Source organism: Tachypleus tridentatus, chromosome 1, assembly GCF_004210375.1.
Source record: "Tachypleus tridentatus isolate NWPU-2018 chromosome 1, ASM421037v1, whole genome shotgun sequence".
Taxonomy (NCBI): Eukaryota; Metazoa; Arthropoda; class Merostomata; order Xiphosura; family Limulidae; genus Tachypleus; species Tachypleus tridentatus.
In genome coordinates this window covers 42,760,299-42,776,357 of record NC_134825.1, presented here as the reverse complement: position 1 = coordinate 42,776,357, position 16,059 = coordinate 42,760,299, and the positions used below count along the sequence as shown (strand labels likewise).

Here is a 16,059-nt window from a genome sequence, read left to right as displayed (position 1 = left end):
GGTAAAGCAGAAGGAACCAGCTGCACATCCCTGAATAAATCAAGGGCAGCTTGTTGTTCTGTGTAGGGATTTTGTGTTCACCCATTACAATGTTTGTGTTGTTAACATTCTTCTAGTGTTCTATATCCACTTGTTATTCTAGTGAAGTATGACAGTCCTTGCCACTTTCAAATTCTAAGCAGCTGGGGTGGTTGACAATGAAGGAGTTCTCCTGAATGTCAGCACTTCCATTCAGTAGAGATCAGGTGGTTGTTTGCTGTTGTAGTGGATAACATTTAATTTTCCAATCATGGGCTTACATGTGTTAGTTGTATTTCCTGATCTTGGCTTAATTTTGTAAATTTTCCTCATCTTTTCCACCTCCATATAGTGGGTTCCAGAGGTTGGTGTTGTGTATATATGTGCTGTGGCTTTTTTTGAGGTCATATATATAAGATCATATTATTTGAAGTCAAGTTTCTCTATCTCATGCTCCACCTCTGAAAGTTTTTACTGCCTGAGGGTGATGTTACTCGTTGAGTGTCTCTCTGATTAAGTGTGGTTTGATGTAGCTTGCTACATTGGCACAAACCTTTTTACTGTCATTCATATGTTGGGTTCTCAGATATATGGGTTGTTGATTTGCACTCATGCCCTGTTTAGTACATTGGTTTGAAAAGTATATTATTCCATTCTACTCAACTTGCGTTGAAGAGTGTGTGGACCTTTCTTATGTTACAGGTTGAAATTTTGATCCCAGTGCTATTTGGTTTTGGACTAGAGTTGATTACTTCCATGTTGTCTATTGCATCTTAGACACTATATTTTTAAGCATATCCATTTTAGCTTTCTCCATATTTTTATTTGTATATGGGTCTTCTACAGTATTTCTTTACCAGGATTGAGATTCTTGGTTTTCTCTCTTGTGGTTTTGCTCTCCCAACTTTCTGTCTGTGTATGCAACACCTATTTCCACATTGAATGCAAAGTATTTACTACTGGGAGTATAATGGCTATCAGTGGTATTAGCATTTGATAATCCATCACAATGGCTGCATGTGCACCATTATTGGCAGGGGAAGTGTTGGCCATAGTTCTTCAGTAGATGGATTCTTTTATCTAGGCTGACGAATCTCCTGATCTACAAGCAGTTGTGCATTTACCTGAGGACTGTGATCCCAGACCCCAGCAACAGTTTTTAGACTTGATATTCCAGGTTCTTTCCTTTATTAGCCATGCCATTTAATTCAGGCCTATCATGGCTAGGTGGTTAAGGCACTCGACTTGGAATCCAAGGTTTGCGAGTTTGAATCCCCATCACACCAAACATGCTTGCCCTTTCAGCTGTGGGGGTGTTATAATGTGACAGTCAGTCACACTATTCATTTGTAAAAGAGTAGTCCAAGATTTGGAAGTGGGTAGTGATGACTAGCTGCCTTTCTTCTAGTCTTACACTGTTAAATTAGGGATGGCTAGTGCAGATAGCCCTCATGTAGCTTTGCTTGAAATTCAAAACAAACAAACCATTTAATCCCTCCCCTTCCTTATTAACTGCAGCACCTAAACGTGAGTTTTTGCAATACTTCTTTCCCAAATATTAGGGTACTTGCTGAATGTTTAGCAGATTAATTTCATGTAGGAGTTAATATGCTCCATACTCCCTTGTCACAGAATAATAAAAAAGGCTTTCTATCATTCTCTCAAAGTGTGTTCAGGTGGAAACTGATACCCCCCTCCCCACCAAGTTCTATAGATTGTCTTCACCTGCCCTTTTCCTTCATGCGTGGTTCCTGTGTTACTGGTATCTCATGGGTTGGAATATTTTGAGAAGAACAGGGTATGATATCCTGTGATGACCAGTCTCTTCCATCTAAATGGCTTCCTCAACATGCCTCAGTTCACCATGGAATCCAAACTGTCTCTCAGATTGGCTTTTTTTCCAGGGTTTTGAATGATGAGATGCAACATGTCTAATGTTTGTATTCACACCCCTTTTACTTGGGGTTCATATTATTTTCCATGTTTCACTTGTGAAGGTAATACTTATCAATTCCAAGCTCTTAATTTCAGGCTGGCATCAGCACCCTGTGATTTCTCTTGGGTGGCCTGGTTGTTTGAGATTTTCATCCTTGTAGGCTCAATTTTCATCATTTTATGGATAACTAGTTCCATCCTTTGCAGACTCTTTCTTACATATTCAATTTATTTTCAGAAAAGCTGATCAGGTGAGTTTTGATTTATTGAGGTGAGAAATCTGTTATCCACCTCCTTCAAAATCTTGTTCATCTGGAGATGTACTTTAACTTATTTACACTCAGGCTCTTTCACTTTATCTGACCCATGGATTTTTTTAATTCAGAGGGCACTATCAGCACATTCTCTCCCTGTTGTGTGAGAGTTTCTGATTCTTGGGGACTTGGGCATTACTGGAGGCTCTTATCTTTCATGCCATGCCCACATGCATTCCTTGCAGTAGGTACTACAAGTTCATTGGCACCTCATCAGAGACCTTCTGGATTCACAGATATCCCTTCCTGTTTCTCTTCTGTGTGACTTCCTCTGGTGGTTATACAGGGACAATACAAAAGTGTGGAAGCAAACCTATTACTTCAACCCATCCAGAGGCCATGTTATCAGGATGGGATGTGTGTTGCATTACATGTATGTTGGACCATTAGTCGGGAGGAATTAGTCATTTATATTAACTGTTTGATACTCCATATTGTTTGTTTTGTCATCTCTGTAGGGAATGACAGTTGTGATTTGTTCATCAACTCAATAGTTGGATTGTGCATCATAAGTCAAAGGGGTAATTTATCTTGGTCCATGTTTGTTCTTGCATAACAATCACCAGTTATTGGGTCATAGCCATCAAATTTGTTTGCTGGCTTGCCACATATTAGGTGCTCACAATCTTGTCACAGATCATCCATCCCATTTTGGCAAGATTCTACACATGGAGTAGTCTCTTGACCCCTAGATATTCTGATGGCTATGTTCTCAGTTGGACACTCTGAAACTGGATGCATTTGCCTCTCATTTGAATGTCGGGCTTCCTCTCTTTTGGTCACCAGTTCCACATCCTTTGACTTCGGCTATAGTTGGTTGCAGCCAGGATTGGAAGGATCTTTCCTTTATGTATATTGTAGCATCCATCTTCTACCCAAAATACTTTTATTCATCCAGTCCACTCCATGTCAGATCCTTCTTGCAGCTCTTTTCTAACTGGTTCAACCCTGGTTCCATCCCTGTCCTTTCTCCAGGAACAATCCTGTTGTTTCATGTTGTTTATTTCTTGTCCATGTCTGTGTATCAACACAAATGGAGAATATTACATTGTTAGTTTATCTTGCATACATTCTTCCCTTTTTTTACATGGTTGTTTTTCAAGGGTCTAACTTTTACAACCATTGCATGCTATAGGTATTTTTCACTACAGATAATTTTCTTCCTTCTATATTTCTGTACATTTCTTGTGATGTTTCTCCTCTCATATAACCCTTATTTGTTGTGTTTGTCAGGTTATCCATAGTGGATATTTCTTTCTTTCTCTTGAATCTTTCCAGTTGTTCTGTGTATAGTCCTATCTGAGCTGTTGTCATCTCTCAGTGTTCTTGGCTGCTCATTTCTGCTCTTTTCTAGAGGAGATTATCCAGGCCAGCATGGGTCATAATACTTATACCATATAGAGGTTCCTGCTCGGCTGTATATCACCTTGTTGCTGTAGCTATTCTCCATACATTGGTACAACTTTAATGGGTAAGTTATTTTTTTCATTTTTTCTTCTTTCAGGGTCTTCATGTATCATGGGTCCCACTCTGTGGTAAGTTGTGCCTCTCCAGGTGTACTGATATCAAAATTTACACTGAAATATGTAAGGTCTGTTACAATTACTGTCGAGGATGGTGTTCCACTGGACTTCTTGCAGGTTATTTTTCATGATATATTATGTTCTAAATGTGTCTGTACTGGAGTGTATACTGATGTACTAACAGGAGTAGAACATAAATATTGGTGCCCATCTCTAGTGTTTCTTATGTTGCCATACTTGGGAGTGGTCAACTTTTCAAAATAGCATTTCATGCTCACCCATCACATTTTCTGTGGTGATGTGTTCTTCTGGAGTCTCCACCATATTTTTTTCTCGTTCTTCCAGTAGAGTGTGAGAGTCCTTATCACCTCCAAACTCCTAGCCATAGGAGTGATGGATCATAGAGAAATTCTTCTGAGTGTGCAAAGTTATACTCTGTCAAGATTAGGGCATTGGCGTAGAAGGCATGACTATCCTCCTGCTGTGGGTCTAATATTTTATTCCAGGTAATGCAGTCTTCACTGTACTTTTTTCTCTGTTTTACATTTTGCTTCTCTAGCTTGGAAACTCTCTTTTACTGCTGCCTGCATGTCTGTTCCTGGGCAGTTTGTTTTGGTTGGAGCTGGACCATGTAATGTAATTTTACATATGTGAGTGGACTGAGAAATTTCTTCCACCACAAACTGGATGTTATATCCTCAATGCAAGTTGGTTTTGGACTGGAATTGACCCTCCACATTGCATTTCCACTTTCTGATGTCATCTGGAAGTACATTTTCAGGGTTTATTTTTCCATTTTATTGTTTATTGTTTTATTGGATTTTCATGTGTTGATTTAGATTCTTGGAGTAGATGCTTCTCTTTTTCTTTTGGTCCTTATACTTAAGGTGAATTAAGACTCTCCTTCTGTCAGGGGCTGGTCAAATTCCTAGTCTGGATTAGAGTTGACTTCCTGATTACGGTAATTTGTAATAAAATTCAGATAAGATAACCTAGGCTGCTAAAAAAAATGGAATAGAAGTTTTAGTAAATATGAACGAGATTGTAATTTTTCGTTCCTTATTCTGTGAATTTCTTTTGGAAGTTTTAAACAAATTTGAATAAAAACATTTTATTGTTTTTTTATATTATCACACATGCATTTATAGTGTTACTTCATTTTATTTTAATTTTACAGATGTTCTTAACTTAAATGCTTAAACATTTGTTTTTTGCATTAAGAATTTAAGCCAGCTTCTAGCGAATCTTTATTTATATACATTTCAGATAAGGAAATTTTTAGAAGAGTTGTGTAAAAACCAAAAAATGCTTGTATAAGATGTAGATTATGTTACTGTGTTAAATGATACAGATTATGATCTATTTACAAGCATAACCCATGGGAAAATTTTTTATTACTTTTGTTTTATTAATTTACTTAATCTCACTTTTTTAAAACTTAATAGTGCTCTAAATTTTAAGTTTTAGGTGCTCTAACAATAAATGAAAATTGTAAAAGAAATTTATATATATATTTGGCCTCTTGTTAATTTTGGTTTTTCTGTTGATCAAATGTAAGCCTTTGCACTTTTTGTAATGATAGCACTAGTACATTAAATATTTGTTTATTTTAACTATTTCTTTAAGAGGATAACATAATAGTGCACACAAAGTAAATTTTTTTTTACAAATATTATAATTAAACTGGCTTTCTAAGATGTAAGTTCCTTGAAATAATTCTTTTAGTCACTTGATCTCAACTTGGTGATAACAGTTTTTAGTCTGTAGGTGAAATGACTGAAAGCATCTACTAAGTACAAGGAAACAATGTTTCATTTGGTTGTAAATGATATAATGACAAATGCCAGAGGGAATTGTTGAAAATTTAGGAAACCAGAGGATCTGGCAAGTGGTTGTGACCTTCTAGATTATATCTCTGTAAACAAATATCTAAGGCTATATGTATTAGACTACACATTATTGATATCTGTATTGTAAAGAACAATTTACATTAAATTCAACACACCAGAAACAAGTGATGAAAATATAGGACGAGTAAAGCAGGGCAAAGAAATATCATGATACACATATAAAAGGAGTTTGAGAATTTATTTAGGTTTGTTTTTTAAATGAAGGTGTTAAAAATTATGTAATATTAAAATTTTTATGTATTAACTGTGCTTTTATGCCATATTTATTCGTATATATGTTAATGACTAAGTAGTTTATTTAAATTATGAATCTCACTGTACAACGTTGTGACATACACTTGACCTATTTGTAGTGAGAAGGTTAATGGTCTTTAAACACTTTTGGAGTTGGCCTTCAGTATGCAATGAAATATTGTAAAGATCAGTGCCATTGGCATCCAGGACTTAATCAGTTTGTTAGATAAGAAACTTGGAATTTTTTTTATTTGTGTTGTATGTGTAGGTTTGTTAATGTTAAATGTATTCACTAGTCAGTGTGTTATAGGTAAGTTATACATGTATTATGTCCAACTAAATAAATTCTAAAGACAATATGCATACTTTCAGGTTTTGTGGGACTTGTAAACCAGGCTATGACTTGCTATCTCAATAGTTTACTGCAGACACTTTACATGACTCCTGAATTTCGTAATGCATTGTATAGGTAAGTATTTTAACCTGTAAATGGCTAAAGACATATTTGTTGGTTGGATCTCTCTGGAACAGTGTGTGTGTTTTGTTATAACTATTAATGTTATTCTATATATAATTCTGTACAGTGATATATTGATGTCAAAGTAGTTTAATTAAATTATGAATGCCAGTTTATTTTAGTGCTTTACAGCTGTTCAAAGACTCTCTTAAAGTGTTACAAAAAATGTCTATCAGTTATACAGCTAGATAGCTTTTGTGTAAACAGTCAGTTTAAGTTGCAAACTACCATGTGCTCCTGCAATGTGGATATACCAGGATGCAGAGTATTAAAATAAATTTATTTAACTGTTTTCTCTGAAGTTTTCTTATCTAACATAAGTTATTTTTATAACAGTATGTAAAATAATCATAAAAAAACAACAACAAATGTAGTACTTGTGTCTAGACTTGGATTTGTGTTGCTGGTGATGGATTAGGCACCCTATTTCTACTTGTGTTTAATAATGTTAGTGGTCCAAAATGTTATTAATCTTTATTTCAAATATGCATTTTAAAATACATAACATTATTGTGCTTTAAAAATAGAATGTTGTAAAACTACTATAATTGAACTAGCTTTCTGCCTAAACTACATACAGATTGGAAAATTGTTAGCTGCTTGCAACTCAACATAATGATGGCACAAAAGCACCCTGAGGCTAACTGTTTATAGCTGCAAACCAAAAACTTAACCATCAGCAAATTCAGTTAGGACACACAATTCTTTTATGTTCATATTTCAAAACCATTAGAAAAAGAAGTACACTTGATATAAATAAATTTGTTCTAAGCTCTGATAAGATGGGAAGAGTTTGAATAGTAGGTGTCAAAAGTCTTTTCATATATCAGTAATTTTGAGGAGGTAGGTCTAAATTTTACATTCTGACTTGCCAGTATTAATAAATTGAATTTCTGATCAGTTGGCATCTCTGAAACTTTTGAAGGGAATGTACATAATATAAAAAATAGAATCAAAGTAGAAAAATAGAATCAAAACGACATAGAGAAGTCAGGATTAAGTATTTATTTAAATATTTTTAAAATACGAAATTAAAATTTAGATAACATAAATGCTATGAATTATGGGCTAAGTTTTGATGCTGAGTTTATTGACAATAAAGTTAATTTCCTTTTAAATGCAGTAACTGTAAAAAGGGTGTGATGTGCACATTTTGTATCTGCTGTGCACATAATGTTAGTAAAGAGGAAGAGGCTACTATGTTTATAAGCTGGTATAAAGCACTAGTGGGCTTGTTTATGTAATGTTTATTGTGTGTGATGTATGGTAAAGAATATAATGCCTTCTTAATATTGGAAGATAATCCATGAGTGGAAATATTGTATTATCAGATTAGTCACAGAATTAATTTCCAGTTAGATCACATTTCATTGAATGATGCAATGTTCATAAGGTGGCATAGTAGATCAGGCATTATTTCCATCTCTGGAGAAAAGTAGTTAAGTCTTTAAAAATGTTTATTAAAAGTGCTGATTATTCAAGGCACTTCTTTCCATTCAACATACTCAGAAGTGTGCAATGTTTTTAGGCTTCTTCTGTTATTTGAAATGCTTCAAAGACCTTCAAACTTGCAGTCAGCTTCAGTAGAAAAGACATTTTTAGTTATTTGTTCTATTAAAGGATATTCATACTAATATTCTATATGTAATTTGTTCTAAGTGCAAAAATATAAATTAATCCTATACATTCAACCTGTTACATCATTAGTTGAAAAAATTCTTACATTCATTTTTTTATCGCATATCATCACACACATAACCAAATAGACAAAAGTTAAATATGTTGATAATTAGTACTAAACTTTAGCTATTATTTTTATTTAACAGGTGGGAGTTTGATGGCACTGAAGAAGATGGAGTAAAAAGTATTCCATTCCAACTTCAGAAGCTTTTTCTTCAGCTACAAGTAAGTAACCTAGATAAATTTATAATCATAGAAATCTTCAGATTATCAATGTATTCTCATTTAATTTTATGAGAAAAATATTTTACAGTAAATGTAAGTATTTTTCTATCAAGATTTTATTATACTGTAGATGAATTTCTTTGTTCATGAAGTTGCTGTCTTTAATCTGAATAATCAGTGTTGATAATGTAAATCACACAGTTCTGTTAGAAAAAAAATACAAAGAATTATTTTTCTGAAAGCTGGAATTGGATGCTATATATATTGAAATAAGGAAAACATATTTGTTGGTGGATGCCAAGTTAATGTTAAAATTAATTTTGTTCATCAATTTATTTGCAAGTTTACCTGAAATAAATTCCACTGCATAAGTTAATAGTCATGTTATTAAAAAAAATACTAATTTAAATTCATGATTTTATGAAATTATGAGAAGAATGACATGAAACATCATGTACTTTCAGTAGGTGATCATCTTTAGGAATAAAATAAAAATACCCATAATGTTTAATGTAATTCAACATTCTAAGCTGCTGTTATGTAAAAATGAAGCAGTTAAGTTTAGTGTGATGAAATCCTGTTAAGTAGTACTGAGGGTTAATTATATTTTATAAGAATGACATTGAAGGTATTGTATTGGTTTTGAAGCCATTTTCTCCATAGTCAGTCATGCAGAGTTTAGTGGTTATACATTGTTCTCGAACACTTAAATTACCATTGTAACAAGCTTCTGCTTAAGACTTCATGATCAAGCTATTCACTGTAAAGAGACATTGGTTTCTAAAACTATTTAAGCAGACCCAGGGCACCCTTGACAGGTTTTGTTGTAAAAATAGAATTATTATGTTTTTAATTTCTTGATTCATCTTTCCTATGAAACAACTGTTGAATAAAGTGTGCCCAGAAACAAATGAACTTTTGGCTGGGGAGCCTATCAATGGTGCAAACTTTTATTATCTTGACAACCCTATAGCAAGGGTTACTGTGAAGTAAGTGTTTATACAATAACCTTTAATACAGCAAGTGTATTTTCACAAAATATGGTAGCCTTTTACTAAACATTGTAAATCTTGTACACTAATAATATTTTTGTAAGTATATTGAGTTTATTTCATTACCAGTACAAGTGTGAAGTGATTTATTTGTTATGATTAAAAAAATTTTCATAAATAAATGGAGAAGAGAGGATGTCTGTAGAAAATGTCACACTTCTCACATTAGGGGAAATGTAGGATTTTTTAAATATTGCCTTGTAAAATTAAGAACTTTTACTGTTAGAATATATGGATCATTAGTCACAACTTTATACTATACTGAACAAAAAGTAATATAAGTTACTAAAACCTTGTAACGTCAGTAAATGATTCACATGCAGATAAGACATAAATCAAGAGAGAACTATTAATAAATCAAATCCCGAAAGAGGGGATATTGTAGGTGGATATGGCAAGAAGTGTTTGATTCTGTTTGATGGCTCAGTAACCAAACAGAAATGAAAGCTATTAAAATTATGATTTGTCTGAGTAATGATGATTTTATGGTGAGGAATTTATATTAAGTTTTATATGTATCGGAAGGGTGGTGAATAAAAAACAGAAGAGGGGAATCCCGGAGAAAATGTCATTTCTCACATTATGGTAAATTCAGAATTTTTAAAATATTTTGTTATGAAATTAAGAATGTGAAACTTCTATACTATTAAAATATGGATTATTAGTTAAGATTTTATGCTGTTGTAATTGGTATAACATAAAGTAGTTTAATTAAATTTTGAAAATAACTTCCTATAATATTGTGAAGTACAGTTAGAGCCATCATTTGCAAAAGAGTTAATTGCAGTAGAAGATATTCTTATACTCGATGAAATGCCTTTCTGAGTCAGAAAAGTATTTTTCTTAACCATGCCTTTAGTTTACAAGTGAGAGTGTTGTGGATTAACTAAGGCTATGAATGTGAACCTGTTGCTTTCATAAATTATAAACATATACTGCTTGCAAGCAGAAAATCTCATTAAAAATTCTCATTTTTAAAAACTTGACCTTTTACATGTGCATTGTATAAAGAAATTTTGATTCATGAACATTGTTTTGTAGGCAATGACTTATTTTTTCCTGTCATACATCTTGACAAGTAGTATTAGACTGTTAAATATCTGGTAACTGTATGAACCAAATACATAGGTATTAATTATGTTATAAGTGGCTCCATGTCTCACATCTTTGGTAACAAACCATTGCATTAATAGCATGCACAAATTGCTTTTTAGAAGTGTGATTAGCCCTTTCACAATGGATGACAGGCCAAAGATTGGAATTAAATTGAAAATTATAATTCAAACTTTATTATATATTATGAGTTAATTTCTTAATTTAAAAATAAATATTAAAAGAACACATCTAAATATAGATTTTAGTGGGGCATGTAGTATGTTGAATGTAGCACTGTATAAAATTAGTTGTTTGTGATGTCAAAATACTAAGTCTCTAGTTTCAAAGAAATTACTAACTCAAATTACTAATATTATCAAGCTAGAATATAAAATAAGAACCTCGTATCTTTTTATTTTGTTGAGATATGGCTTATGTACTGAATCATACACTAGTGTGTGTCTTTCATTTTTTGGAAATGGTCCCTTATATACACACTTCAATATATGACATGCAAATAATCAGCTAACAGCTTAGAATGTCCCCAGTGTGTGAAAAGTCCATCACATTCTTTCAAACAAGGTTTTCAAAAAGGTAAGTCGTCTTTGGTCTGCTCAAAGATTCATATTTTTTTAAAAACCTAAATATGTTTTAGTTATTAAGCTTAATAATTTATAGTGGAATTCCATGGTATCAGTTTAGCAATTTATGATTTATTCAACTGTACATATATAAAGCCTAAAAAAACATTTGTATTATATCCTCTACATGCGAAATTTTAAAAAGCTTAGCAACCTAAGTGTATCAGCAACTGAGTACAAAGTTTGCAGCAAGAAGATAGCATTCCAGCCTTCAGTATGGTAGAAAGGCACTTAGAAAAATTGAAAAGTAAGTTTTCAACTTAGTTACCGCAATTTCCTTATTCTTATTTCAGTTAATTTTCTTTAACTAGGAGAGCAGTCACCTTCTCACAACTGTCTGCAGGCAGTGAAAGGTGATATAGATGTGGGACATTGTGGGCTTGAGCACCCACATCTCACTCTCCTAATTTCTATATCTATTGCTACACTTACTTCTCATGTGAGACTGGTAGATGGAGGTTAAGACTGATAGACAGTGTATCCCCAACACAATGTAGGTCCTACTTCTGTAGTCATCTCCAAAACCTAGGGTACATTTTATAATCCTACATTATAGCTTGTACCTTGGGATCTTTTCAGCTAGTGCAGAGTTTTTTTGTTCAATTTATTTTTGTTTCAGCTTGTTTTTTAAGTTATAACAAACTAATATAATTAGTCAGAGGTTTGGATTTACTATTTTTAACAGTCCTGTTTTGTGATTTTGCTTAAAAATGTGTTTATTTTCACTAACATATATGTACATATATAGATTATTACAAAATACTGGTCAACTAAAACAACCAAGACAGAATACAAAAGGTCAGTTTTATATTATTGGATGTGTAACATGAGTGTATATGCACTGGGTTAATGTAAGTTATGTAATGTTAACTAGGCGTGACTGGAAGGCCAATATTATATTGTGTTAAGAGACTTAAGCTGCTTAGACTAAAAATTTGTACTTTTGTGTTCACTCTAGAACAAAAACAAAAAGCATAATTTATTTCCTAATGTTTTATGATGCTTATAAGATTTGTAAAGTGACAGACCCCATACAGTTAGGGCATAGAAAATAACATGAATATATAGTCTTACTGAAAAGAAGCATTTGAAATGAATTTAGGAGGTTTTAGAGATTATGCAAATGCCAAGATTTGGGGATGAATAATAGTTTTCTCAGTCACAACATGAAATCACTTTGCACTCAGACTAGTAATGAAACAGACTCTAATTTCAGAAACAAATCCTTAGTAAGATGTATCATAAAAATTTTTTTTAATACAAAGTACTTGTAATATTTACTAAAAGTCTACCAAATTTTGTGAAGATACACATGCTGTATCAATAGTTATAATGTCAGTGCTTAACTTGTGCAAGTGTGTAGATGAACTCTTATTATACCAAGCCCATAGCGAATATGGTTAATCCACTCTAAGAAAAACAATGTACAGCATGACAAAGTTACTGGTTTATGGTGGGATCTTTCACATGATACTGGTTTTGCTTAAATGTTTGTACACACTATAGAAACATCTTGGAAAGATATTGATTCATTGTCCTTTTAATGTTTCTCTATATGTCTGTTCTATAAGCTAATGTTTGAAGACTACTTTTTTCAACTGTTTATATTATATTATATATAAATATGTATTGTTACAGACAAGCAAGAGACCAGCTATTGGTACAACAGAATTGACTACCAGCTTTGGATGGGATAGTAGTGAAGGTATTAACTCTTTCATGCCAGTGTAATGTAATGTCACTCCAATTTCAAATTTGCATACCTACATTCAAAGTTTAATTAAAAACTATACTTATAATATATTTCAGTAATTTTTTGTAGAGTTAAAATACTTAAGATGTCAGATATTTAATTTCGTGAATAGAAATTGAGGAAGTGAGTAAATTTTCAATATTTACAGCATTTATACGTGCCTGAACTGCTTGTTTACATAGTTTCTTTTTCTGCTTTCATCACTGATTAGTATCTGCCAATGAAATGTATAAAATTAAAAGGATATAATTTATTTTTTGAAACTTCAAGAGCAAGTTTAAGTGATTCTACTAGTTAAACTTGCATGCTTATACCTACTATGAAGAATCTTGACAAATGAGCTCATATCTTTGGTTTGAAAATGGATATGCCCTTCAGTAAGTCGTTATTGATTTGCTGAACTTGTGCGTGTTTTTGCATTGGAATGAAATCACTCTTCAGTGGCTTTTCAGTAAGTGTGGATACTTATGATGCTAAACCCTTGGATGCTGTTCTCGTGGTGGGAACAACACAACTGGGCTATTGTGTAGTTTTGTAATTAACAACAAACAAACAGAACATTAAAATATTAATGAATATAAAACAAAATGGGTATAAAATATCCTTTTTTTTAATCAATAATAAATGAATAAAATTTGGATTTACTTGCTTAACCTTTTTGTTTTAATTAAGTTATTTCAAGAATCTGGAACATACTTGTGTGATGGCAACAGGTTTTCTTTTTTATTCATGCTTTTTTCACTAGAAGGTCTGAAAGGAATGTTAGGGGATTCTGTTTTTTTATGGGAATTTCAAACCCATTTTGGACATGCACTAGAATTTATGAATTGTTATGTAAACCATGTGATAAGTATTCACAGATTCTGTAATGTAAACATCCAGTAATGGAAACAATTTAGTCTTTGAGCACAAAGGACAGGTGTATTTCAGAATGGGTGGTACGGGTATTAAAACCTTTATTGACAAACAGTGAACAGCATTTCCACCTTCCTAGGTAATCTTCTGGTTAAGCTGAAGATAACCTACGAAGGTTGAAATATTGTTTTTTGCTTATCAATGAACGTGTTTATACCCGTACCAGCCATTCTGAGATACATTTTTATTTTGGGTGGGTTTCTCATCATCAAGAAAGGACAGGTGTGTATAGTTAGTTGATGCCATTAGTTTTGGAATTTTATGTTCATAATAGCAAAAAAGACTACAGAGTCAAACAATATTTCTAAAATCATTTCTTAGAGACATTTGTGAAAAGAATACTCAGAAGTTGAATAGCCTGGTCTTTAAGTATCTGTATTATAACTTTTAATGTGGTATCTGTATCTTCATGAAATTTGGCAGTGTTTTAATGAATATTAGAATTCTTTTGAACACAAAAAAAATCAGATTTTTTAATTGTTTCCACTAAATATTTTTCCATGAACATTTGGAATCAGTTTTGACTAGTCTGAGTGCAAAGTGATTTTAATATTTTTGTCTTACAATTTTCATATAATCTCTAAACCTTCTAAATGAGTATCAAGTGTTTCTTTTAGTAAAACTTTATTTTTATCTGTTATTTTCTCTACCATAACTATATATGAACTGTTATTTTGACCAACTTTGTAACTAACACAAAAAAAAAAAATAAATATACATTATTTTTTCATTCTGGAATAACTGTATATTGTAACAGAAAACTGTTAATTTTCCTAAATCATTTAAAACTCTTAAGAATCTACATCTGTTTCTACTGAATTTTAGTGTTTTATTGCCCTTTGAACTATTTCTGACTAGTAGTCCCATTATACAAACTGCAAAACACTTGGTGATTGTGTATTTTAAGTTATTTTGAATGACATGGGCTGTTTGTGAGCATACCTCATTCATTATCATACTTAATCTGTGATAATATATTTCTAACTTGTACGTTTTAATTATTTTTGTCATAGTAAATGAAAAACATCTAAGAAAACAAGAAAGTTTGTAGTTACATTTGGCATATTGTTTTCTTGCTGTTGACCTGCTGGTGAAACTTTTTCTAACAATGGTATTAGCATTAAATAATTTTATTTCAATTGTGCACTTTAAATCACAAAATAGTAACATTTGCAGGGCAAACAATTTCTTATAGCTGTCATAATTTAACTGGCATTCTTAGTAGAATGTGTTTTTTATTCTAAAAATTCTGTATTTAAAGAAGTACTATTAAATAAGGATGCTAATTTCACTGCAAATATGTTGTGGGTCTCTACTAGTCTAGAAATGATGTGTAGTTTTAGACAAATGTTCTTTATATTAATGTTTCTCTTTCAGTTAATTTTGATGTTTAAAATAGTGTGATATACCTTATTTTATGCCTTGTAAGATGCACTTTTTTCTTTAAAAATACCTTGAAAAATTCCCATGTGTCTTCCAAGACAAAAGTGATGGGTTAAGGCAAGAGGTTAGCTTAGGGTCTACTTAAAATGGCCTCTTATACAGCTTGTAATTTTATTACTTACCAATTACAGGTATTTTCATAAGCATAAAACATTCAGTTTAAGCAATATTGTCGATATACTGTGAAGAATATGATGTATTTTACTGCATTTACCCAGTAGGTTAAAAAAAAAAAAAAGTCATCCACATCAAGTTGTTTGTTGCTGAGTCAAAATATGTTTTTCTTAGAATTGCCTTTCCAAAATTAGGGTGTGTCTTCCACCATGTAGCATCTTACAAGGTGTAAAATACAATAGTGGTATAATTTTCAGTGGAATTTTCTGAAATTATTGGCAGTTTCTAAAGGTATTAAAATAAAAGTATGCTCCAAATGTTTAGCTGTATGTTCATTATAACAGTGGCAATTAATTCTATTAACCATTACTAAACTAAATAAAGTACTAGTAGTAGTTGTTCTGTTGCCTTCCTGCCTTCCTTGTTACGGATTCAAAGTTGGAGATAATTATACATGAAGCCTAGAGGTGTCTCTTCTGGTTGTACAGTCCTTGTACCAAGTAGGGTTAGTTCAGGTTTAAAACACCATACGATACAGTATCATCAGCAGTATGTTTTTATAAAAAAGTAAGTCACAACATATCTATTTATGGTTTTGTTTGTTGTAAATTATAAGTTTTGTAAGGAATCTGTTGTGAAAGTTTGGAAAACAGTTGTCAGGGTTTCAGGTATATGTGAATGGACTAAGGA

The 16,059-nt window shown here is 32.2% G+C and overlaps 1 protein-coding gene across 8 annotated transcripts in view; it reads left to right on the top strand.

Annotated features, from left to right (window-relative positions):
• Positions 1 to 16,059, top strand: part of LOC143247067 (ubiquitin carboxyl-terminal hydrolase 47-like) — a 142,273-nt gene that overhangs the window by 30,447 nt on the left and 95,767 nt on the right. For 6 of the 8 annotated variants that reach the window (XR_013026352.1, XM_076494498.1, XM_076494473.1 and 3 more), the window contains exons 6-8: positions 6,307 to 6,403; positions 8,278 to 8,356; positions 12,783 to 12,849. Coding sequence is in view for 5 of the 8 variants with exons in the window: in XM_076494498.1 (XP_076350613.1) it covers positions 6,307 to 6,403; positions 8,278 to 8,356; positions 12,783 to 12,849 (243 nt within the window). In the remaining 3 variants the exon portion in view is untranslated. Of the gene's footprint in view, positions 1 to 6,306; positions 6,404 to 8,277; positions 8,357 to 9,212; positions 9,346 to 12,782; positions 12,850 to 16,059 lie in introns of those variants that run through there. The other 2 variants (XM_076494508.1, XM_076494518.1) reach the window with 2 other exon arrangements.